At 39.1% G+C, this 10123-nt stretch overlaps 1 protein-coding gene across 1 annotated transcript in view; it reads left to right on the forward strand.

The window, feature by feature from the left end:
• LOC148033465 (putative methyltransferase At2g41040, chloroplastic) overlaps positions 1–7898 on the forward strand; it is a 241890-nt gene extending 233992 nt beyond the window's left edge. Inside the window, exons 7-8 of the mRNA XM_087681380.1 lie at positions 5710–5802; positions 5886–7898. Of these exons, the coding sequence (XP_087537506.1) occupies positions 5710–5802; positions 5886–6026 (234 nt within the window). The 3' untranslated portion in view covers positions 6027–7898. The remainder of the gene's footprint in view (positions 1–5709; positions 5803–5885) is intronic.
• The last annotated feature ends 2225 nt before the right edge of the window (positions 7899–10123 follow it).

The raw sequence follows: 10123 nt of genomic DNA on the forward strand, positions 1-10123 counted from the left end.
TTAGTTGATTTTTTAATGCTCCAAAGAATGACAGTAAAGGCAAGAAGAAGAAGAATATGTCTTCTACACCTTCGGGACAACAAGATGCACCAAAGATAATGCCAAACCCTTCATTTAAAGCTCCCAAAGATGCTAATGAAATAAAACATTTGGTACCTAGGGGGCAAGGAATGCAAATGTAAGGCCATCACAAAAGTGCCAATCCAATGGATTTTGGATAGCTAGGCATGCATGCTATGATGGGGCAGCCAAGATATTTTGGTGGAAGCATGACTTTTTATGCTATGGTTGGACAAGAATTGCAAATGGGAATGCATGGCACAAATCCCTATGGTATACAACAACCAATGCATGGTGTGCAAGGCCCAATGTATTCAGGTATGGCTAGAAATATGCAAAACCCTATGTATGGCAACATTGGCTTGATGCTTGAGGCACAAAGTAGCATGTTTGGTACTGCATCTGCACCCCCGAATGCTTATGGGGCTCAAGGAATAAATGCTGGCCATGCAAATGCTCCGCTTGGCGTTGATTTCGATGTTAATTCAGCAAATGCACCCTTTTTACAATAGCCAGTGTATGACAACTTGACATCTAAAGGGGCAGCAATGGAAATTTCAACATTTGAAAAGTTGAAGGAAATGATGACTTCAGATCCTGTGCTTGTATTACCCGATCTAAGGAAGTCATTTATAGTTCAATGTGATGCATGTGGTAACAGCATTGGGGTTGTTCTTATGCAGGACGGCCGAGTTGTGGCTTATGAGAGCTGAATTCTCCACGATGCAAAAAAGAATTTGCAGGTCTGAAAAAGAGCTCTTGACTGTAATTCATGCAGTGTCTATGTGGAAACATTATTTGTTGAGGACTAATTTTACAGTGCAAACAGACCTTGAAACTTTGAGGTGCTTTTTGACACAGACAAAGTTATCAGAGAAGCATATGAGATGGGCAGATTTTTTCTCTATGTTTCATTTTCAGATTGTACATATTGATGGTAAAAAGAATGTTGTGGCGGATGCACTGTCACGTAAGCCACAAATTTTAGTCGCCATCATGGTTTATCACACTGAGTTGGATGCCATGAAAGAGCAATATATTACTGATATAGACTTTGCTAATGTTTATGATCAGCTTTGCAATGGCCAAAGGCATGAACACTTTGTGCTAAGAGATGGATTTTTAATTATGCATGGACAAGTGTGTGTCACAAAGCAGTTAAGGCCTAGAGTTATCACTGAAAGTCATGCTCCTTTGTATACAAGACTCAAAGGTATTGATGCCATGGTCAAGATAGTAGAGCATTTCTTTTATTGGCTAGCTTTGGGCCATGATGTAGAGCAGTTTGTTAAGACATACATCGTATGCCAGACGGTAAATCATGATAGGCAAGAGATCCCGGGTTTGTTGTAACCCTTGCCTATTCGAGATAGGCCTTGGCAGAGCATTGCAATGGACTTTATTTTTTAGCTTCCTAAGACACCTAGAGGGAATGATGGAGACTATCATTTGCAGATTTAGCAAACAAGTCTATTTCATTCCGATGAGAAAGAAAATAAAGGCTGATCATATGCCATGATTGTTTTTGTGGCACATCTTTAAGTATCATGATATGCCAGAGTCAATCATTAGTGATTGAGACCCGTGGATGACCAGTTTATTTTGGAAGGGATTGTTTGAGAACATGGGTACTACGCTGAAATTCTCATTATTCTTCCATCCGCAAATAGATGGTCAATCTGAGGAAGCAAATTTCACAATATTAGATCTTTTAAGGTGCTATGTTTCAGACCAAAAGACACAATGGGAGCAGTATTCGCCCTTGGTTGAGTTTGCTTACAACAACACAATGCATAATTCTACGAGCAAAGCTCCATTTGAGATGGTTGAGGGTGGCAAGAAGGTACCACCTATTCTGCAAACTAAGTATAAGATCTTTGAGGCTGATCGTTATGTGGAAAACTTGGATGAAGCCTATGCAAAGATAAAATATGCACTTCAGAGATTGCAAGAAAAGCAAAAGAGGGCAGCTAATCGCCACAGACATACTTTGCAGTTTGCAAAGGGTGATTATGTATTGCTGCGTTTTGAAAAGGCAAGGCTGAAAAAGATGAAAAAAAGAGAAATATTGTATCCAAAGTTGAGTATGAGATACTATGGGCCCTTCCGGGTGTTGGAGAAAATTAGCGATGTAGCATATCGGCTGAAATTACCTCCACATTAGCGGATACACAATGCCTTTTATGTCAGTTTGGTGAGTTGAAAAATTTGATGTACAATGGGATTCTCCCAATCCGTTTCGGTATTCCAACTCCCCTTGCTATTCAAAATGACTAGCAAGTCTTCAATCTGATTTGCCCCTTAATTCCGGCAATCAATTGGCTTTCACCCGCTTTGATGGAGATGGAAGATGCCCCAAATTCAATGATTTGCTAGTCCCTCCACTTGAACAGGCTAAAAACAGCTTTAGCCCTGTTGAATCCAAGTCTTGGAGCTTTCAATTTTTGTCACACTTCCTGAGATTACTGCTAAACCCTAATTTTTGCTCTGAAGATTAGGGTTTACAGCAGAGAAATTTGAAATTTCTCAACCTTAGGTGATCTCAATGTTGTAATCTTCAGAGCAAAGCTGTAGAAAGGCTGGGAAATGAGAGAAACTAATGAAAATTTGTCATTTACTGCTGCTATTGCCCTGTCTCAACAGCTTGTAGATGCAAAGAACTAAAGAAAAACAGTCATTTACTGTTGTTGCCCTGTCTCAACAGCCTGTAGATGCTATCACTTGCTGTTGATTGGTCTTCTCTTGCCCCTAGCTACCTCAAAAGGTCCTGCAATAGCTGCAAATCAGACTAGCAGCATCTCCTCTCTCCCTCTCTTGCAAGTTGAATACACTAAAAATGCCTCTCTCCAGCGTCTCAAGACGTTTTTCAATCTTGCATGGGTATTTTTAACAAGTGGCAACCTTCCCAAATGGTTTTTTCAGCATTATCCATAATTAAATATCAATTTTCAGTCTTTAAATACTTAAAATTAATCTAATAATTACTTTAGTGCCCTGAAAAATAATCTAACTGGCCAATAATTAAATTGGCCATGCAACTTTCATTCTCGAGTGTCTCTGTGCCATCTTTGACCATCAGATTGGTATTAGATACTATTGAATGCCACTTCCCTAGTGTCACCAACTGACACTTATGGTCAAATGAATGACCTAGGCCAACAACTAGCACCAAATACCACCAAGTACTTGTGCGCATAACTTATAGCAACTTTTTCCTTTGACATCTTGTGATTTCCTGGAGTTCCAGGCTCGTAAATTTACTCTAACCCCAGTTACTCCTCAGATGTGCAACATTTACTTAACCATGTGATTAAAAATTAATCCACATGTTAAGTGAGGTTTCAAAAATACATGTCCTCATGACATCAGACATGTCTGGGACAGCTTGAACAATGGGCAACAGCTGGAGAAGTGCTTAAAGGAAGCATAAGGTAGATGGGCTGGAAAATGTAAATGCAGCACTGAACTGTCCTAATGAATGATTGTGACTGGCTGGAAGCTGAAAACGCAGACTGGAAGAGACCAAACAGCAACAAACACAGCCTAGGAAGGGTGTCTAACAATGGGTGAAGGTTAGAAATCAGTCATCAGCAACTGGACAGTGACAAATATGAGAGGATAGAGGGCTGCAAACTGTCGCCAGTATAGCTGGAGGATTCGAGGAAATTGATGGTATCCAAAGAATGGAACCATGAAACCAGTCTTCCTTCTCTGAAAGGATAGTAAATGACTTGATTATACACTTGTTACAGCAAGCAATAAATTCACATAACTGAAAATACAAATTACAGCAAGCAATAAAGTCACATAAATGGAAACACAAATGTTCCTGATTGATCTTCGATAGTAGACTCCCAAGTGGCCCCAAAAATTGGCACCGCTTGTGGACCGTGGTATTTCTTTAACTTGTATTGCTATTGGAAGAAGTACACTAAAATTGCTCCAATCTCCCTCGAAATCCAATGCCTCTTGCTATAATAAATTACGAGCAAGCCTTCAAACCAATTTGCCCCTTGATTGGCCTCTTCAATTAACCCTTGACTAGTCAAATCTAGCCCCAATTTCTATTGAGATGGGCTTACCTCTTGAAATCTTTGAAAATGCCCAATTTCCAACTTCTGAGTCTAAATGCTAGGCCTTAAAGTCTAAATTTTGTCATAAGTTAGGGTTTACAGCAGCAAATAGACAGCTGCGCTTTACCAAGGCATGAAAATGGCTTAGAATTTGGCTAGAGAATGAAAGAAAATGTTGAAGAGAGAAAATTCAGAAATCTATCACCAAAATTGGCTGAAATTTGCTACTGCCCTGCTATGAATGGTTTATCGGCCGCAACCGAACCTCCACAAGAGTTCAATATCACTACTGACATTTATTGACCAATTAAATATCCAATGCTAAAACTGAAATTAGGCACCCACAAGTACCTAACCAGTATAACTTATTACAACCTTTGCCTTTGACACCCATTGCAAACTTAGGACCCTTGCCTCACCATTGCAACTTAACTAACTTGCACATAACATAACATGTGCACCGCACATGTGTACATTTAATTATTACCTAAGCCAAATACTACACAAAGCATTAAAAACACAGGTCCCCATGATATGTAGAACGTGGACTGTGATTTCAAACAATTTTTGTGCATGGGCCTGGGAAGATTACCCTAGATTGACATGTTCCAATCACATTATTCTCATTTATTTCATATCTTGCTTTACGCTAGACTTTGGCATATGTCTTGTGTACTAAAAATGCTTTTATCTTTGACTCTGCCTTTGGAATTTCTGGTCATATTGGTCATTGTTAGAGGCTTATTGTTGTGGCAGGTGGCTTCTCTAATATCAGCAACTGTTGTCATTTGCAATGTGGCTGCTCTGTGGTTAGAGATTATTTGCATGACTTCGATCACTGCTTATGCATGATAGTGTAGGATACTCATATGCAATGCGGCTGCTCTATGGTTAGAGATTATTTGCATGACTTCCATCACTGCTTGTGCATGATAGTGTAGGATACTCTTACTACTAAGTGCTTCAATAATTTCTCACTTTCCTGCTAGCACACTTTTGGCTTTCTTTAGGTTTTATTTTGTGCCAATATGAGTAAGGATTTTGCATACTGGCTGGACAGCCTCTTGTACATCTGATTAATCTTAGCAACCTGAGTGAAAGACTGTGTATGTGAGAGGCTCCATGAATGCAATTATCCATTCCAGTCAAGGTTAGCCTCCTTCATGAGGTCCCTTTGTATTGTTAGCCTAGTGGCTTCTTCCGTGGTTATGTACATGTCTTCTTGGTTCAACTGGTGTACATATTGCCATATGTACACCATTCTTAAATGGTTATGTACATGTATTCTTGGTTTAGTTGGTGTACATATTGCCATTTAGTATGAAACCAGAATGGCGATCACAGTCAATCCATGTCATCTCTCTGCATGGATAAACAAGAAAGTATATTGAATATGAAAAAGAGAGAGAGAGATTAATGTCTGTAAGTCCAAAGGGACCTACGAGACATTGGGTATATGTCTATGAACGACACCTTGGCTACCGATACCAATGAAAACGAGAGAGAGAGAGAGAGAGAGAGAGAGAGAGAGAGAGCAAATTAGTGAAACAAAATAATCATGTCATGTGGTGAGCAGGTTGCTGAAATAAGCCGGATTCTAAAGCCTGGTGGTGTCTATGTTGCGTCTACAAATGTTGTTGACCTTGATCTTATTAAACCTGCAAAACAGGTGATTGTGAAGCAGTACACTTATAACTGCGCACTGAAACATTAGCTATGGAAGGTTAAATGAGATAGACATGTTTGGCACAGGTGATGAGAGGAGTTTATGGAGGTCCACTGGTGTGGTCTGAGAAGGAGCTGAAGGAGCTCTGCACAAGCTGCGGCCTTACAAGTTGGACAAGCTTCCGGAGATACGCATTTATCATGTTCTCCGTGCAAAAGCCTCTCTGAAAGCCGGAGTGTCTCACCTGTCTGTATGGAATATGTAAGTGCCTGATGGACATCTTCTTAGAGATGGGTGGGTGTCCTTTGATTCTAGGTATCCAAGTGCATGCTAAGGCCGGTTACACACCAAAAAAGGGCCGCCCACTTTTTAAACTTTGACCAATCAAAACACTTATTTAAAGGTTGGCGTCCGCAGTCCTTTACACACTGGAGAGAACATGACCTGTTGTTTACCTGTTAAACAGGTGAACTCCCCGTCCACTTTTGGACGGGGAGTCTCCCCTGCCCACTTTGTAAAGTGGCGGACAAGGGTGTACTTTTTGCATTTGCAACCAATCAAAAGATTTATAAGTTTATTCTTTTTTATTTTTTTACAAACTGTGTCCTTTTGGTGTGTAAAGGTATGACGCCCATGTTTGTGCCCAATTTCAAAAAGTGCATGCCCACACTCTGGGCGGGGGTTGGCCGTCCATTACTTGGTGTGTAACCAGCCTTAGATTCGTGGCAAGACCATTCAAATGTGAGGGAGGGAGGGACTCGCAGCCTTAGAGGCTCGTAGACCTGTTGGGCCAACCTTTATCATTTTGATATGTAAAGAACCCCTAAGGAGACGCGAAGTATTCGTAGGGCTCCAACAACTACAACCCCTTTGGCTTCTTTTGTCACGACTGATTTTAAGGGAAGCGCATAACTATAAATTATCATCGCTGTCGCATCCTTACACATCCTTGCCAAGAAAGAAAAATTCATGAAGAAAGAGATTCTTACTTTTGAACTTGTAAAATGCTTAAGCATTGCCCTCGACAACCCTCGAGTTTGAAGGTCGCAACACCCTTCAAAGGGGGTTTTACCCTTCTCTAGAAAGCTCGTCAAAAGAAATGCCCTTCATGAAACTAGCCTTTCATAATGGGTGTGAAATGGTTTTCAACTTTCAAAACTATGTTGGACATGAGAATCGACCTTCGATACAGAAATGCTAAAAAAATTTGCACCATTTTGGAAAAAGACTACATCTTAATGAAACCCTTTACATAAATCTTAAAGTGATATAAGTATTTAAAGTAAAACTCGATTTAGAAAAAAAAATCTAATTTTCAATTGTTTTCTTTTGAGATATTCTTTGATTTTCTTTAAACATGTAAAATCAACAATAGTTAATGTGAAGTCGAAAAATATTGTGGACTTTGGACATTCAAGATAAGTTAAAACCTCTCTCTTTTCTTGTAACGGGTAATTATATTAATTACAAAAAACAGAACATGATAACAAGATCACAAAATTCAATGTGGCTCTAGGCCATCATGTATGAACCAAATACCCGGGATTCAGCAAGTACAAAAAGACAAGTGCAAGTCACATTGGAACTAGCCAAACATAAGGATCAAGAGGTTTTATGAGATTGTCACATGGGCCTAGGCATTTGCTATTGCCAATGTTCGACGCATAAGAAAGAAAGCATGGATACTTATGATCACATGGAATGATGGCTCTACCATCAACATCGAAGGCTAACTAAGTTGGAGGGTTGCAACCACGTGGTAATGACTAGCTTGATTGTTGCATGGGTGAGTCAAGAGGGAGGAGGGGAAACAAGGGATAATTCTTTTCAGGAGTGGAGACTTGAGCAGCATACACCTTTGAAGATTTATCCCAATGATGCGAGTAAGCATCTCTCTCTCTCTCTCTCTCTCTCTCAATAATCATGACTTGCTTGTCACCTAGTGTCCACCTTTATGAATCTTCTCCTTTGTTCCCCCATTTCTTTCTTATTTTCTTCTCTTTTCTTTTCTGTAGTTTTTTATAAAGTTTTTTTTCTCTTTTGTATTTTTTCTCCTCTCTCTCTCTCTCTCTCTCTCTCTCTCTCTCTCTCTCTCTCTCTCTCAATAATCATGACTTGCTTGTCTCCTAGTGTCTACCTTTATGAATCTTCCCCTTTGTCCCCCCATTTCTTTCTTATTTTCTTTTCTTTTCTTTTCTCTAGTTTTTTATAAAGTTTTTTCTCTTTTGTATTTTTCTTCTTCTTCTTCTTCTCTCTCTCTCTCTCTCTCTCTCTCTCTCTCTCTCTCTCTCTCTCTCTCTCTCTCATACTATGAGATCTAAAGTCAATTCCATAGTTTCTTTAGAGATGGATTTGGATTACTATCCAAAGTCGTGGATTTTATTGATCAATGATGCCTTAGCCTCTTTCTCCTTGAGATACAACGGCTTCGTGGCACACCGAAGCCCTATCCAAAGGTAACTTGTAGATTTCTTTGTGAGGGAGACTAAGAAGGCTTCACCATAGTTGTAGTCTTAGTCCATGCAAGGAATAACCATCAGTGGTACTTTAACGTTGCCATAATCTACACATTCATGGGGGATATTAATTGATCAAGTTGTTAGCACATATCTTAGAACTCCATATAGACACTAGTAATATTTTCATAGGCAAATATAGGAGATTATTGCTTGGGCTAGAGCTAGGCCATTTATACCCCACAAGCTTGTATTTTAATTAGAGCTCTCTTTATGAGCTAGAGTTCTCATGTTTCTGTATAGCTATTAACTTTCCTTTAGTTCATTTACTTTTACGTTTAATATTCTTTTCAAACAACTATACCATCATATACATGATTGTAACTCGTGGTCTCGTACATCATTGTGGCCTCTTTGCTAACATTAATAAAACATATTATCTCATATCATCTCTCTCTCTCTCTCTCTCTCTCTCTCTCTCTCTCTCTCTCTCATATACCCAACATGCTCTATGCATCAAGAACTAGCCTAGGCTATGGGGTTGCATCAAATGTGCATATTTGCAACAAGCTCTCTCTCTCTCTCTCTCTCAACTCTATGCTTGGGAGTTTGCAACAACTCACCATCTCTCCCAAGTACTGCAAAGCAAATGGTTGCTTCTCTTTCTTTACTCCATGACTATTGTTACATTGTAGATCATTGTAGCTTATCTCCCCTCATTGTGTGATTGCTACATTGTTCCTCTTCCTCCATCAAGTGCAATAGATGAGTCAATTTTACCTCAATCATAGACTAAGGCCCAATCTATTGTCATACAGAAAAACGCATAGCACATTGTCATCTAGATGGTTATTGGAGTGTATCAACAATTATCAGCTACCCTTAACTCGAGATTGCATCAAACTCCTCCCTGGGGATGAATTTGATGGGTTTTAGAGGCTTATTTGCTAGATGAATTCTCCAAGGTATGCCTAATCCATCCCTAATTTCAAACTCCAAATTGCACTCTCACTTCTTTTTTTAATCTCTCTATTTTGCACAATCATCATAGATACCTCTTACATGCCCATCCCCTTCAAGGCAAAAATTAATCTATGTTTTGGACTATTTGGTTGCATTAGGGTTCTTTCTTTCTTCGTTTCATTTTGAGAACTTGCTCTCTTCATTGGGAAACTGCATAGTTCTTGTGTGTGAGCATGGTTTCTATTACTAATTGCCCCTTCTTATGTCAAGTTGATGGCTCTAATAGACATGGCATCATGCTGGAGGTTCTTGTATGTTAGCATGTTTTTGGTTACTTAATTTTTCCCAATGTTTTTTGTCAAATTGATAGCTCAAGTAGACATGGTATTCTTCTTGAAGTGGTTTAGCTCCTAACAATTCTTGATCTAAACATTTGCAAGGCCTTTGTTTCCTTCAATCAAATGTATGGTAGCTCTCAAAGAAGCAAATGCAATAGAGGAGGTTTCTTCATTGTTTGAGAGCTATTGAATAACTATTTTATGTGCATGAGGTTTTCTCCCACTCGCCTTCAAGAATCAATAGCATTAGAACTAATCATGTTAAAACTAATTTGTCTTCGAGTTGATTCATTGAATATTCTATATAATCTTGACGTTTATTGCTATACAATGTAGAATGTACTTTCCTTGTCACCTATTCAAATCCATCTTATTCTCCTCAATCCATATATCTTTAACCGTAAACTTTCACCTCTCTCATCCTTTCATAATATCTCAAAGTCTTCTTCCCATACTTCCTTTCAAATACTTCCATTATTGTTTGTGAATCAATTAGTGGCATAGCAAATTCATAGATTTTTCTACTCTCTAAGCAAGAAAATCAAATATCTCTCTTTTTGCTTGTGA

The sequence above is a fragment of the Lygodium microphyllum genome, chromosome 7 (genome assembly GCF_053477565.2).
Source record: "Lygodium microphyllum isolate KBCC chromosome 7, Lygodium_microphyllum_v1.1.10, whole genome shotgun sequence".
Lineage (NCBI taxonomy): Eukaryota > Viridiplantae > Streptophyta > Polypodiopsida > Schizaeales > Lygodiaceae > Lygodium > Lygodium microphyllum.